We start from the raw sequence: 16,160 nt of genomic DNA, 5'->3' as shown, positions 1-16,160 counted from the left end.
AAATGATGTGCTAATTTGAGGAAGAAGGTGCTAATGTTTTAACAGTGTCCAGTTATAGCAACATGGGAACTAAAATTGCATTTGTACTGGTGGCCCAAGAAGGGAAGAAGGTCAGTGAGTTCAGGGAGCTAAATGTCACATGGTAAGGCTAAGAATAGGTATAGAACGCTGGAGTGTTGATTCAGATAGTAATTTTAGTGCACTGTTTTTCCATTTAGAATTCCAGGGTTATCTCATTTGAACTGTGAGGTTTAGGTCTGCTGTTTTCAACATGGTTGATCAAGAGCGGACTTCTGCAACATTTCATCTTCCACAAACTCATGCATCCATTTCTCCTGTCCCTCCCTATTCCAGAGAACAGCCCATCTTCACCACCAGAGCACATGTCTTCCAAATTGACCCCAGCACCAAGAAGAACTGGGTTCCTGCAAGCAAGCAGGCTGTAACTGTTTCCTACTTCTATGACAGCACAAGAAACAGCTATCGGATTATCAGTGTGGATGGAGCCAAGGTAGGAGGTTGACGGATACATCTGGCATGCTTATTGATCGGAGAGCATCGTGTGATGCTGCTCAACATTAACTGGTAGTAGATATGGATGGGCCAGCCTACAGAGATAATTGAATAAATACTTAATTTGTATGTAATCCACTCTGTTTATTTGTACTGTGAAAGCTTCGAGTGCAGAAGTAAGTGTGTGTGTGTGTGTGTGTGTGTGTGTGTGTGTAATAACAAGTGGCTTTCTGAACACAATCATACTTGTGAAGGCAAGACTATATCAATTTAGAATAGCTTAATAATATTGACATCTTGGCAGGCCAGTAGTTCTTAGTGTCAACTTTTGGCGAGTATTTGGCTGATTGTGTCTTAAAATATTGTCCATTAAAGGTACATCTGAATTTTTGTGGCAAAAACCTATTTTTAAAGGGTACAATGGGAGAGGTGCACGCTCGGACTGGAGCTATTAGTTTTGAAGAGAAAGGATTGCCCACTCCTTGGGATAAAATAATATGTCTTCAGTGAGTAATTATGCCCTCCTGCCTGCACCTTGATAGACTGTCACACTGCTGGTCACTTTTTTCAGTCTGCAAGACGTAGTCTGCTATTGTAATTCGCAACCCCATGCAACATTCCTCCTAGCACAGTGAAAAAGTGAAGAAACTCCACAATGCTGCAGCCCTTCTCTTGCGCCCCCCTCCTTTAATTAGTTTTTATTGTTTTCGATAATGACTGGTTAAGGCCAAATTCTGCCCTTGGAAGAATGTCTACATTGATTCAGTGGGAGCCCCAGACGTGCATTTGAGGGCAGAATTTACCCCTTGCATGTTTCCTTTGTAAAGGTCTAAACTGGAACAGCTTCAGTTTACCACTTAATTCAGTGGTTAATGTTAGCAAGGCAGAGTTCATTAGCCTTCAGTAGACCAACTTCAGTGACTATTTTATGTAAATTATTTCTCTCTCTAAAATAGATTACAAATTACAGTTTTATTTTGGACTTAATAGAAGCAAATAAACATTTCAGTTACTATGTTTGGGGTGGCGTACATCTCTTGATGCTTGTGTGCTTCTTTGTCATGCTCAGTGCGCTTTGAGAGGAGCCTTGGTATATTCTACCAAAAGACATTAAAAAAGAGAGCAAAAAAACTGTCAGCATTAGGGTGCACGTGCACGAAATCAATCTGAGTCATTTGAAATTAAAAATCTCCTGAGATACGTTCAGCAGAGAATGAATTGTTCACCAGCCTCTGGATTGTCCTTCCTCTTTCCAGAATAGTAGGCCTGTGCTAGCTGAGAAGCAACATAGTGTTTACGCTGGCTTCTTTGGAGTTCTTCATTACCCCTTCTGTGGAGTCCTTCCATGCTGGGCATCCCCCTGTTTGGGAATATAGGCTGGAAAAGGAAGCTCTGGTATTGTGCTGCCAGATTCAGCCAGTATGCTTCACTTTTCTAGCACCGTTTTTCCATCCAAGAATCTCAGCACATTTACTAATATCAGTTAATTTAGCTTCATAACTTAGCCTGTGAGTAAGTGCTGTTATCCCCATTTTAAAGATGGGCAAACTGACGTATGGCTAGATTAAACTAGTTGAGTGAGGAAGTCTATGGTGAAAACAACTTAGATTTCATGACTCTCCATTTTATGCCTTAACTGCAAAACCTCCCTCCTTATAGGCCACTGCTTTGCCTAGACAAGTCAGTGCAGGACATGCTGAGACACTTGCATAAAAATCGCATTGAAATCCCACTTCAGCGCATTTGCTATAGTTTTACCACGTCACGCTGACATTATGTAGCAGCAATAAAATGTTATGAAAACTCTCTAGAGTGCAGTGCAATTCATTCCACATTGGTGGTGGTTTGGTTGTGTGAGCTTCATTTTACTTTTTTTAAAGCTTTCATTGTTCCTCTGGAGCTACATGTTGAATTGCAAATATGGAAAAGAATGTAGGGTCACTCTAACCCCTTTACTGTTGTTGTCATTCATAAAGTCAGGGACTGGCTGCATAATACTAACTTAATGAATATTTGTTACCCTTCTGATGTGTCACTAGTTTGACAGGTCTTGCTCCTTGAAAGAGTGGGTTGTTAGGAAAATCATGTTTTTCCCCCTAATAATTACCGAGTGTTTAGGGAGCACTTGATGTGTCTGTAGAGGGCTATGCAGTTTTCTCTGTGTGGAAATGCATTGTACATTTATAGAGAACATATGCAGTTAAGAAAACATGAAGTAAAACAGGTTGGAAAAAGAAATGTGAATAGTAGGTATCTCTGGCTGTCTGACCAGCATTTGTCTTCCCAACAGAATGATTACTAGAGGTAATGTATCAACTATAAGGATGGCATAGATGAGTTAAACTACATGGCGGATCAGTGATCCAAAGACACACACACAAACCTTAGCCACCAGAGACCAGGGTAGTGTCTTTGATGTAACCTCTCACAGAAAAAACAGCTGACACATTCCCCTTTCTGGATAGGCTGTTAGTATTTATGTCAAGTGTGAACATAAGAATCTTTTCCAAGATAACATTACCAAGGAAAGGAACAGAGCAATATGTCTTTTAATTACATAATAACAAAGGAACTTTGTAACTTTTTCAAGAAAGTAATTTAATCATAATTCTTGGAGGAGTCATTCGCCAGAGTCCATCTAAACAGGAAGATACAGAACGCTAAAGGAAGTAATATTGACAAATAGGGCTTGGAATGTTCCAGATTTAATGAGGTGACCATTGGCTCCGCCATAGGAAAACCCCTAGTGTTTTAGGCAAAAGTCAGAGTGTGACTTAAACTGGGGAAAAAACATGAGCTAATAAAAGTGGCTGGTTACTGTGCAGTGTGCGGGGGAAAGCACAGGCCAGACTCCTCATTAAAATCAATCTATATTATTCTACCTTTAGAAACGCAGAGAGCTGAAAGATTGCGAATTAAACAGAGCAATAACCTCCATCACCCTTTGGAGTTACGCATGGTAGTGCCTGGATTGATTTTAAAACAAAAAAAACCTTCAAGTTGTAAATATTTGTTAAAAAGGAAAACTGAGGTTGGAAAAATAGGAACCTAACATATTTCCATAGAGAACCTGAGAATTAAAACTGTTATTTTCAGCCCCCTCCAAATATGGGGGCAGTACAGTCATGACAATAAGCAAGGGCTAGGTCTCTTCCCCTCCCTTCCCCCCCCCCCATTTCAATCTATTGACCCTGTGTAAGGCTGATAGACCACGGTCGTTGGTGGGTGGGATTGAACCTGGGGCCTCTGGAGCTTAGTGCATGAGCCTCTACTTTATGAACTAAAAGCCACATGGTTTCAAGTTAAGGCTGTAGAGCAGACTCATTAATCTCTCTCTGTCTCTCTAAGTGGTCTCGATACCACTAGATGGGACAGAACACCAAACCAACGAGGTGTGAGGGTTGCATACTTCCCCTAGCCTGAGGAGGTACGTCCCAGCTGAAATCCTGGACGAGCCCCCACTTGTAACATAAACAGACCCCGATTGTTGGCAGGCAGGATTGAACCTGAGGCATCTGGAGCTAAATGCATAAGCCTTTACTGCATGAGTTAAAAGCCATAGGGCCCCTAGCTGAGGCTCTAGAGCAGACTCATTAATCTCTCTAAGTGGTCTTAGTGCCATTAGATGGGACAGAACACCACACCCAGGAGGTGTGTGGGTTACAACTGCACCAGTTAATCTTTTGAGAAACAATTCTATTCTGTCCTTGGGGAAAAAAAATTAACCTGAGAATTAAAATCCAGTGATAGTTTGGGATGGAACAGATATTTTGAGACCAGTCCAGCAGAGAAACCTGACATCTCATGTTGTGATTGACACAAACTGGAGAAGATATTTCTATGAGGACGATCAGGCAGATGGGCAGAGAGAAGAGCAATGAAGCAAGATCACAGAAGGAAAAGACCAGCATGTTGCAAAACTGGCTCTAGTAAATATATGCTACAGAAATGATAACCTTTAGTGCTTTAAAGAAAGTTTTCATTTCAACTGCAGAGTGACCATTCATTTGCAGAGCCCAAGTTTGTTTCCACGTGATATAAAACAACATACAGCATAAGTTACCTTGAAAATTAACTGGCAATGGCCAAGCTGATAACCTTGTTAAAATAATATAGTAAGGAAGAGTCCCAGGATACAATGTTTTGTTATCTGGCAGACCTGTGGATCAAAGTCAATGGGCCTATTCGTGGAGTAAAGTGCAACTCTGTGTGAATAAGGGTGGCAGAATCAGGTCCGTGGGGTATATTCCTCAGAGTGAATAGAATAAACTGAATAAGCCTCTCTGCAAAATACTTGGCCTTAAATTTCATATCCTGTCATATGAGAGATTAGTAAAAATAGCACATGTTGAAAAGGAAATTTCTACTGCTGAAGATGATAGAATGATGCTTGGATTCCTTCAGGGTTTGTTTTTCTAATCCTTTCACCAGTCTGCATTACTAGTTAATACAATAGCTCAGCACATCTGCACAGAACATACATTTCTTTGTTGAATATTTACTCAGTGAAAAGGGGTGGATTTAGGAACCTGAACTCTAGAGTTACCACTTTCAAGGAAACTATCCGCATACTTTTCTTTGTGGATGAAAGTAAATTGGTTGTGAAAGCATGGACACTTTTTTTTGTTTGTTTGTTTTAACGGTTTGGGATGTTCTGCCAAAAGGTGTGTGTTCAGATTTGAAGAATTTGCAGTTAGTGCTGTCAGAGGGTCTGAGAGAAACATGCCTTTCTCTAGATTTTGTTTTGGCTTTTATACCTTTTTCTTTGGCCTAATTTCCATTATTAGAACAGTATTGAATCTTTTTAACAGAAATATTTAGCGTGACGCTGAGAAGCAATTCCATACTGCTACATTTTTTGGCACCAAATAAAGACTTCAGACCACATGCTATGAAAATACTTTGCTAGATGCTTGTACATTCACCATAGCACTTAACTTTATATCTGAGAATGGGGGGGTCTGATTTGCAGCAAATATAATGCATGATTTGGTTGCAATTATTTCTATTTCTTGTGAGCATATTCCAAGTGAACATGTAGTGATATCCTGATTTAGCAGATTAATTAGCTGGGGATATATATAGTATGGCTAAACATATCTGTGGGAATTGCTAATGGATTCCTCCCCTGCTACTCCCTGCTGCTGTGACTATGACAGTACTGACATGCAAGAAGTCCTACTTTTCCATGCCCTTTATAGATTTCACAGCATTTAACTCCATTGTGAACAGATTGCCAGGAGGCAAATGGCTTCCCACCCCTGCTTTTGCTCCTGCTGACTTATGGACCCTAAGGGAAATGTGTGTTAGCTGCAATTATATGTTGTACAGTGACTGCACATTTTGTCTATGTTTTTGGTCATGTCATCTACTAAAAACAAAACCTATATGCTTGTAATTGGAGATTCACCTTTGTCAAACCTAAATTTCCTGTTCCGTTAGCTATACAGTTAAATGACCAGCAGATATTTTATGGTCATGAAATGCAGAGGAGGAGGAGAAAGCAGCTCAGGAGTCTTCAAAAGTGATCTGAAAACTGTGGTGCTTTTTTTTGCTCGTTTTTATAATGTATAAAGAAGGCCTGGAAAAATATTCAGAAAGAGATGGGTAGGGGGCATGCGCATGGAGAGGGTTCTGTTTCCTGGGTTTTTTTAACGTTAGAAATTCAGGTTTTTTCTAGCTGGATTTTATTTGCTGTCATTATTTATTTGTTGTTGGCTGTTTATATTATGGTAGCACCCGGAGTGCTGGTCAAGGTCCTATTGTGCAGTGCACTCTGCAGTTGTGGATGATGACATGGTCCCTGCCCTGAAGATCCATTAGCGACAGTAGAACCAGTAGGATTGTGACATCCAGACAACTTGTGCCAGTGAAACCTGATCAAGTGAGCAGAAAATGATTCAGACTTTTTAAAACCTTTTTTTGGTCCAACAACTCAAATGTCTGAATAAACAGTTTGGCAGGTGAGAATTTTCTCTCCAGCACTCCTTCCCACCCCTTTGGGTAGGAGCTGAGCTGGAGAGAGATTCCAGTCCACGTTTGAGTCCTCCAAGAAAGACCTCCAGCAAAAAAAGGAAAAATTGACTTGATACCACTTCCATTTTTAACATAAATTCAGCAGAAATAAAAATTCAGCAGGAAGAAAACACTTCAGGCCTTTTTTATATTGCATAAACCTCTTTGAAGGTTAACTGTAAGGTGAATCAAGATAGTATGGCTCAGTGGTAAGGTCAATAGCTTTTTCCTCTGGGCACCTAAGTTCAAATGAAGGTTGACTGGTTTTCCTAGACTCCTATGCAGATTTGTTCACAACGGAGAAACCTCAGCACAATTCTCTTGAGCAGAAACTCCCAGGGCTGGAGTAGTTGGGGTGCTGCAGTTTAGGAAGTTGAATATATTTGATCAACTTATTCTCTTTACCCATGAAATATCAAAACTGCTAACTTTGACATGGTTATAGACACAGAACTTCGTCTGCTTTATGATTCTAATATGTTTTCAAAAGGAATTCCTAACTAAGGAAAACAGCATGGGGTGAAAACAGCATGGCTGGAACTTTAAAGACTCTATATAAAGTGTAATTGTAGAACTCAGTTCTGTCCTCCAATGTGTATCATGCATCCCTATGTCTATTATTATTAACATTTTGTTTTTATATTGGAGAATCAGCCATTGAATTCATGCATATTAGCTGAGGTTTTCTAGTGTATATAGTGATGCATGCACTGTAAATATTGTTTGGGTTTAGAAACTGATAGGTTAAGCTGCTGGAAGCCCACACTTTTTCTTATCATTGTAATCAGCCCTTACTCAGACTCATCAGAACAAGCAGTTTTGTTCTTTGAGACAGCTGTAACTTAGACTGTCGTAGCTTGAGATGTCCTAGCATAGGTTAAAGAAAAATGCTTGAATATAAAGATCTGTGTCCTAGTAGCAGTGGCAGTTTAAATCATGTACTTGTAAAAGCTATCTGGAGTTGCTTCTTGCAGTCTTTTTCCTTTGTAAATAATGAAAATGGATTGGGCTTCAGTTTGAGAGGTAGCTGCTGGTTTTGTTGTGAAGTTCTCCTTCATTTTGCATGATGAACAAATTGAATGAAGGGGAGTATTTGTCCTACATCTGAGGCAGAGTCTGTTACGACCATCCAAAAATGGACCTTGCTGTTTTTTAACCTTATTTTCTAATTACATTGGAATAGTGGAATAAATTATAATGAATGAAATCTGCAGAAGACTGGTTCTAATATGCACTTTGTGAGGTCACTGGAAGACACTGACTTGTAGTTCTGGGGTGCAAACTTCTTTTGAAAGGATATTGAAATTGGAAAGGGCTCAGAAGAGTCACAAGAATGATGCAACTTATTAAGAATCTGCCTTACAGTGAGAGGTTTAAGAAGAGGTTTTATCAAAGAGAAGGTTAAGAGGTGACCAGATCACAGTCTGAGTACCTGCACAGGAGAAGATTTCTGATAATAGGAGGCTCTTTAATCTAGCATACAAAGGCATAACAAACTTGGCAATGGCTAGAAGTTGAAGCTGGACAAATTGAAACTAGAAATAAAGGACAGATTTTCAGCAGTGAGGGCAATTAAGCATTGGAACAACCTATCAAGGGATATACCCTATTCTCCATCACATGAGGTCTTAAGGTGATTCTCCATCTCAGAAGGTCATCAAGATATGATGTCTTGCTAAAAGATACATTACATTTCACCCAGTAGCTTGACACAGGAGTCACTGGGTGAAAATCTTTAGCCAGTGTTATGCAGGAGGTCAGATCAGATGATTGCATTGATCCCTTCTAGCCTTAAAATCTACTATTCTAGTTCTGCATTGGGTTAGTAGTAGCTTAAGGTTGTCTGTATTTGTGATACAACAGTATTAAATGGTATGGTAAGCTAAAATAGCTTGAGCGCTCTCTAGCTGTTAAAGTTAAGCATAACTATTACAGGTCTTTGGCTGCTACCACTAATTGGCACTTGAAATAATTGCAGCAGCCTGTCTACACAAGGGCTCCCAGAATTGCAAATGCTGGTTGAGCTGAACTAGTGTAGGGAATGGAGGGAAAATTTTGAAGAAAATTTTTGGCGTAAACAAGACGTGAGGCAGTGAAGGGAACAGAAAATTGGTTAGAACTGGGATATGAAACAGAATGAGCTCTGTTGTGTCCTGATTTGGCTTCAAGAAACTTGATGGGTCCTTTGAGACTCTGTGTGTACTAACTAGGAGTCCTGACATCTGTGCAAGACGTTGTTATTTCAGAATAAAATGTCGTCATGTGGAGCTTTGTGATTTGAATGGATTGATCATTTCTACTGTAATCTCTTTTCACATTATTAAAATCCAAGTGCAAGATCCCACATCCCTTCCTTTGACTCGCAGGATATGAATTCTTCAAAAGCAAACTTGTAAACCTAGTCAGACATAGGTGACAAATTATTGGCAGCAGCTGCATGGTGGTAAAAGTGAGCTGGACCAGCTCCACATTTGATTATGATCCTGTGCGGCTTGTGTCTGTGTTCCTGTGGACAGCCCAGTTGCTTCTCACTGACTTTGTGAAAAGAGCACCCAGAATTGCATCCAGCAGATTGATGCTGCAAAAACCACTTTTCAGATCCAGTTTGTGGAGTATGTTGGTCACAAAATGTTGTGCCCTACAGACACATTTTAACGGCACCATTTTCCAATTAATAAGAAAATTGTTTGCTCAAGCCGAAGATCACATTTTAATTGATGGAAACACCTATACTTTAATAATGGAAAAACTAATGACAATTCATAATCACCTCTTATAGATTTTGAGCACTAGCTTCAAGTGTTACCCTGGGCATTGGCATGTGCCAAGACCACTGGCACCAGGTGGTTATCCAAACTGTGTGATGTTCTGATAATGAAACCTGAAACCAAGCAAAGCGCATCTGATTTCTGATTTTTGTTACGTTCTCCTAAACTCAGGCCAGGCTCAGTGAAGTTAGTGGATCTTTCAGAAAATCCTGGCCAGGTCTCCGATGAGCATGAGCTGGTATGTGGCATCAAGTGAAAAATCACAAACAGCTCAGAGGCTGTTGCTGGGGTCGTGAAACCAGGCACAACTTGGTGGGGTGTGCTGGGGCTTTTGGCTTTGTTAGATTTCAAAGCAAAGCTTGCAGGGGTGTGAACTGATGAAGATGAGTGTCATATAGCACTAGTGGTTAAAGTCCCTTGCTTCTGCTTGCTAGAATTCATTGACTATGGGAACACTGGTCATCATGCATGGATTCTGCATGGTCCTATCCAGCCCTTCTTTTGTAACAGGAATAAAAGCCAGATACCTTGCAGTTTATTCCCAGAGGTTTCCTTGATGAATCAGCAAATGCTTTATTACATAAGCCTTCCTCCCTTCAAACAGGGCATTTTTGCTTTAACCCATTTTTTTTAGTTCAGCCACTGAAAGTAATAAAGAATAATTGATGTAAGCTGTGACGCTTTTTAAAGCTCTAACGATTGCTTGTCCAATGGAACAGCTAATTTACATTGTTAGTTTCTCTTTTTCCCCCTGCTGTACTGCTGGAGGTGTCTGTTTGGAAATCCCCACACAACCACTAAAACGATCTGAGAGTTAATGTTTCAGCCATTCTAATCAAGTCAACAGTGCCAGATGCAATTTATAAATAAACTATTATAACATGTGCATCAAACGTAATTTGATGCATATTATTTTTTAAAAGAGGAAAAACATGTAGAATAGAAATGATTTTCATCCATGGAGCACAGAGATATTATTTTACACAATCCTATAGATGTATATGTGTATACACAGAGGCATATGCCTTCGGCTGTGCGGCTGTAGAAATTGCCAGGCTGGATCAGACCAGTGAGCCTTTCATTTTACTGTAGCCAGACCAGATGCTTCTGAGGAAAATGGCCAGGAGACATTCTCATCGCCTGTAAATAACTTGTCCATGTTCCTTCCTCTATCAGATATCAATTATCTACCCAACAGTATGACTTTTGCAACACAGATAGTCTTTTTAGTAGAATGTGATTACAAGTTCAGCCTTTCAGGGGCGGAGAGTAAGTTGCATTGATCACTCTGTCGTGATCAAGGAGTGGCACTGAATTGCTTCAAAAGGAGTTCCGGTTAATCTTCCTCTGACAGAAGAAGGGTGTCATGAGCTTGGGGGTGGGGAAAGGGGAAGAAATAGTAACATAAATTATGTGTAAGAGCTCAGAACAGGATTTTTCTCTTTTATATGTGCAGTGGAGATGTGGATTTATTGCTGCACTAGAGGAGGCTTAACAGTACAGTGATGACTAAATTAGCTCATGCCCCCTAATTATACCTGCTTCCCCTCTCCGGTTCCAGCCCATGTGATCAGTATGAAAAGTTTATGACCATAAACAACCAAGTAGGTAGGGAGAGCCTGTGCAGATTGGACTCTCTGTAGTACCTAATTGCCTTCTATGACGAGATAACTGGCTCTGTGGATGAGGGGAAAGCAGTGGATGTGTTATTCCTTGACTTTAGCAAAGCTTTTGATACAGTCTCCCACAGTATGCTTACCAGCAAGTTAAAGAAGTATGGGCTGGATGAATGGACTACAAGGTGGCTAGAAAGCTGGCTAGATCGTCGGGCTCAACGGGTAGTGATCAATGGCTCCATGTCTAGTTGGCAGTTGGTATCAAGCGGAGTGCCCCAAGGGTCAGTCCTGGGGCCGGTTTTGTTCAATATCTTCATTGATGATCTAGAGGATGGCGTGGGCTGCACCCTCAGCAAGTTTGCAGATGACACTAAACTGGGAGGAGTGGTAGATACGCTGGAGGATAGGGATAGGATACAGAAGGACCTAGACAAATTGGAGGATTGGGCCAAAAGAAATCTGGTGAGGTTCAACAAAGACAAGTGCAGAGTCCTGCACTTAGGACGGAAGAATCCCATGCACCGCTACAGACTAGGGACCGAATGGCTAGGCAGCAGATCTGCAGAAAAGGACCTAGGGGTTACAGTGGACGAGAAGCTGGATATGAGTCAACAGTGTGCCCTTGTTGCCAAGAAGGCTAATGGCATTTTGGGCTGTATAAGTAGGGGCATTGCCAGGAGATCGAGGGACGTGATCATTCTCCTTTATTCGACATTGGTGAAGTCTCATCTGGAGTACTGTGTCCAGTTTTGGGCCCCACACTACAAGAAGGATGTGGAAAAATTGAAGAGAGTCCAGCAGAGGGCAACAAAAATGATTAGGGGACTGGAACATGACTTATGAGGAGAGGCTGAGGGAACTGGAATTGTTTAGTCTGCAGAAGAGAAGAATGAGGGGGGATTTGATAGCTGCTTTCAACTACCTGAAAGGGGGTTCTAAAGAGGAGGGATATATACCAGTGGTTCCCAGACTTGTTCTGCCGCTTGTGCAGGGAAAGCCCCTGGCGGGCCGGGTCGGTATGTTTACTTGTCGCGTCCGCAGGTTCAGCTGATTGCAGCTCCCAGTGGCCGTAGTTCGCTGCTCCAGGCCAATGGGAGCTGCTGGAAGTGGCATGGGCCGAGAGACGTACTAGAGCTCCCATTGGCCTGGAGCAGCGAACCACGGCCACTGGGAGCCATGATCGGCTGAACCTGCGGATGCAGCAGGTATACAAACTGACCCGCCCGCCAGGGGCTTTCCCCGCACAAGTGGCGGAACAAGTCTGGGAACCACTGATCTAGACTGTTCTCAGTGGTAGCAGATGACGGAACAAGGAGTAATGGTCTCAAGTTGCAGTGGGGGAGGTTTAGGTTGGATATTAGGAAAAACCTTTTTCACTAGGAGGGTGGTGAAGCACTGGAATGGATACCTAGGGAGGTGGTGGAATCTCCTTCCTTAGAGGTTTTCAAGGTCAGGCTTGACAAAGCCCTGACTGGGATGATTTAGTTGGGAATTGGTCCTGCTTTGAGCAGGGGGTTGGACTAGATGACCTCCTGAGGTCCCTTCCAACCCTGATATTCTGTGATTCTATGCCTACTTGGCCATGTCTGTCCCAAGATAGGAATGTTTAGGACTGCAACATGAGGCCTTCATCCTGAGGCTTCTGTAATGTCGTTACAGGGGTGTAGAAAATGTTAGAGATTTTATAAGACTTCATACAAGTGTTTGTCTGTAATATGGTGGCTGCACAAAAGACAATGTGCTTTTATTAGGTACAGAAAATGTGGGCATTATGTAACCACAAACTATTTTTGTGACATATAATTATAGTTTTTTCATGTTCTCATTTCCAGTCACCAGGAAAATCTTAAAGGGTTAGCTCCACAAAGGAAAGTTAGGCTCAGTGTTAGAATGCTGGACTCTAGGTGCCCTGCCGACCAGTGGAATCCACCGCCCCAGTTGGTCACCCAGGCACCCTATACAATGCATGGGAACAGTTAGGCACCTGAGAATGGGATCCACAAAAGACTGTGTGCTGAGCTAGGCAGAGCTAGCCAGTGGGAAATGCTGAGGAGAGGGGTGTGGCCTAAGCCCTGCCCTTCAAAGGGATTTAGGTGCCTATCTCCACCTGGGATTCACAGTCACAAACCCTCTTCTGGAGTTCAGCACCTAAGCTGGATCAGGCTTTTCTTTTCTTTTCTTTTTTTTTTTTTTTGCAAAGAAGGAATATAGACTTGAATGTGGCTCTCCCACATCCCAGTGGGTGCCCTAGCCACTGGATCATCGACTCATTCTAGTCCAGTGAATAGTCTATTATTTTATAAAGTGGAACAGCTTCAACAGGAGAGCTTGGGAGAGCCCCCACCCAAAATACCCCATAGCCTCGTGAGTAGGACACTCCCTCACAGGTGGGATACCTGGGTTCAGGTCCCTGCTACTCTCAGGCAGAGTGGGGATTGGAACCTGGGTGGCCCACATTCTCCATGACTGATCTAAGTATTGGGCTATAGAATATACGGCTATGTTTTGTGCAGGGCCTGATCCATTAGGCTGGGAAACTCCTAGTTTGTGAATCTCACTGAGGTTTAGGCTCTGCCTGTGCCCACCAGCAGAAATGTAGGCATCTCTGGGGCTTTATTTATGGGAATGTTGGCACCTACAGGATCTGGTGTCAGCTGAGTGAGGGTTTTGAGGTTCTAAATTTTGGATTTGGGCACCTAAATTCCTTTACAGATGTAGCCCCAAGTATCCATTGTGTACACCCCATGAACAAATTAGAAGGCTCCCTTCCCAGCAAGTTAAAACAATACAGAAAACTTTGTTTATATTCCTTATAAAAATTACATTAAATCTATAAATAACAGTTCATATCAAATGATTAAAAGTGCTTGGAAAGACAGGCTGTAGATTTCCTACATGAAACAGTACTCAGGCTTTTGAATAGTGTGGGTAGCTGGATGTGTGCACTGTGCCTTCAAGGGAAAAAAATTTAGCTGTCAAAGCAGACATTTGAGATTTAGATTGGACCCTCCCCCGAAAAAACCTACCAAAACCAGTGGCGATGTTAATTACCTTGAAAGATATTATATTTGGAGTAGGTGTAGCTGCAAAATTACCTAGTAGAATTCACATAAAGCAGGAACATTTTTTCATTGCATTTAGACAGGTTTCTCAGTAGGGACTTCATCACAGAATTATTTTCTCAGCAGAAGACTGTTTAGTCTTTTTTTTTTTTTTTTTTTTAAGTACTTTTACATCTATTCATAAAATGGGTTAGGAGCCATTTCCAGATGTAAATCATATATGGGTTTTGTTTGATTTGTTTTAACTTGGGGTTTAAAAACACACCCCCATCACTCAACTTGACTATTTTGGCTGGCTGCAAGGTAGATCCATAGGGCAAAGGGATGTGAAGAATAATCAGTATTGAAATACCAAACCTGCTGGGTTAGTTGCACGTACAACAGAAGTCCCTGCAAATAACCAGCCTTGTCACATACATGGGGCTAAGAAGCTGGTCTTTTGTTTGGCACCTGTAACTAATTATCTGGTGATAAAATCAGGTCTGGTCTCAAGTATTGTCCCACCAACACTCTAAGCCCCTCAATCATGCGTAAGTGATGTAGAGGAGCAAAGAGGAACATGAAGAGAGAAGAATTATAAAGCTCTTCTTTGAATTATGACACATCTCTATCTAATACATCCTTATCTTCAACTCATCCAAATTAAAGCAAGTGGTACGTGGCAGGTTGTGCAGATGAATCAAGACTAATGCATGCACACAGCTACTACATTCAATTTCCAGCGAATGGGTGTGTCAGATTGTATTTCTCAGGGTGTAGCAGCACTCACAATTTTTAGAAGCATCTCCCACAAAGACTTGGCAGAAAGGGGGGGGGGGAAAAACTTGATCACATTCACTGGTAGCGATTATAACAACTATAATTAATCCGCCTGCATTACAGGCTCATTGCTTGAGCCAGAGTACAGTTCTCAATTTCTGACTCCTTAGTTGCTATTGGATTGTTTCTTTGCTCTACTCCTGTGTTTGTTTCTTTTTATAGCAGTCTTGATTAACAAAGCTTTTTTTTTAAATATATATATATTTTTGGTGGACCATAGACAAGGAAGAATACTCGAGATCAGGGGTCGGCAACCTATGGCATGTGTGCCAAAGATGGCACGCGAGCCAATTTTTAATGGCACGCTGCTGTCTGCCTACCCCAGCAGACAGCAGCCTGCTTTTAAAAATCCTGCCCTGCCCTGCCCGCTCTTCTCCGCCCCTGCCCACCGCTCTCTCCTTGCAGGGCGGGGGGGAGGGGGAAGCTTGCCGACCCCTGATATATAGACTTCTAGAGAGAGACCTTCTAAAAAATGTTAAAATGTATTATTGGCATGTAAAACCTTAAATTAAAGTAAATAAATGAAGACTCAGCACACCACTTCTAAAAGGTTGCCGACCCCTGGTCTAGACAAGCCCTGAGACTTGCCCTCATTGCAGACTTGCAGCCTAGAGGGCTGGGGAAATGAAATTTCAGTTGAGGAGCACACACACATTCAGCTTCACACCTTTCAGAGCATAATTGAGAAATTATTAGTAGCTTGTTTAGGTAACCTTAATGACTGACTTAATGGTCAGTTACCTTGGCTTCGTTATTTTGGGCATGTCCATATTAGGGTTCCTCTAGACCTCTTCCACTTGGTTCTGCAAGAGCTCAGTTTGACTCCAGTCTCATCACCGTGGTTCCTTTATTTGGCTTACAGGAAAGCTACGCTGAGTTGGTCAGGCTCAAGCATAGAGGGTGGGAACAGGGCGTACCACACATCCAAAGTTACACAGCAGACCTCTCCCTTTATGTACATTTAGACATTACATTGCATTTGCCATACATTGCATCACATATTTTTGGATTGGGTTGTAAGAACCTGTACAGCAGGCTCTGTCCACGCACAACTTACTCCTTACCTCAATTTATGTTCCAGGCTTATCTTAGCCATTGTAAATTGTTCCCTGTGTGTTTCCTCTTATCGTATCTTTTACAGACATTCTGTTTTCAGCCTGCTGATCCATTTACCTGCCTAATTCTGTCTCCCAAAAAATGCCTCCCTCATGTCCAATTACTCATGTCAAGCCAGGCCTACAGTCCATGTGGGGAAGTTATTTCAGATTAAGGATATGAATTTAAAATGCAAGAGCTATTCTGTGTTAACTGCTGTGTGGGTACTCTTAGTGCCTTTTTCCAGTTTAGCTTAATCGACTTCCAAAATA

At 41.7% G+C, this 16,160-nt stretch overlaps 1 protein-coding gene across 2 annotated transcripts in view; it reads left to right on the top strand.

Annotated features, from left to right (window-relative positions):
• HOMER2 (homer scaffold protein 2) overlaps positions 1–16,160 on the top strand; it is a 108,356-nt gene that overhangs the window by 44,295 nt on the left and 47,901 nt on the right. For both annotated transcript variants that reach the window (XM_074966415.1, XM_074966416.1), the window contains exon 2: positions 355–511. In XM_074966415.1, coding sequence (XP_074822516.1) covers positions 355–511 — 157 coding nt within the window. The remainder of the gene's footprint in view (positions 1–354; positions 512–16,160) is intronic.

The sequence above is a fragment of the Natator depressus genome, chromosome 10, assembly GCF_965152275.1.
Source record: "Natator depressus isolate rNatDep1 chromosome 10, rNatDep2.hap1, whole genome shotgun sequence".
Taxonomy (NCBI): Eukaryota; Metazoa; Chordata; order Testudines; family Cheloniidae; genus Natator; species Natator depressus.
This window is presented reverse-complemented; position numbering and strand designations above follow the sequence as displayed.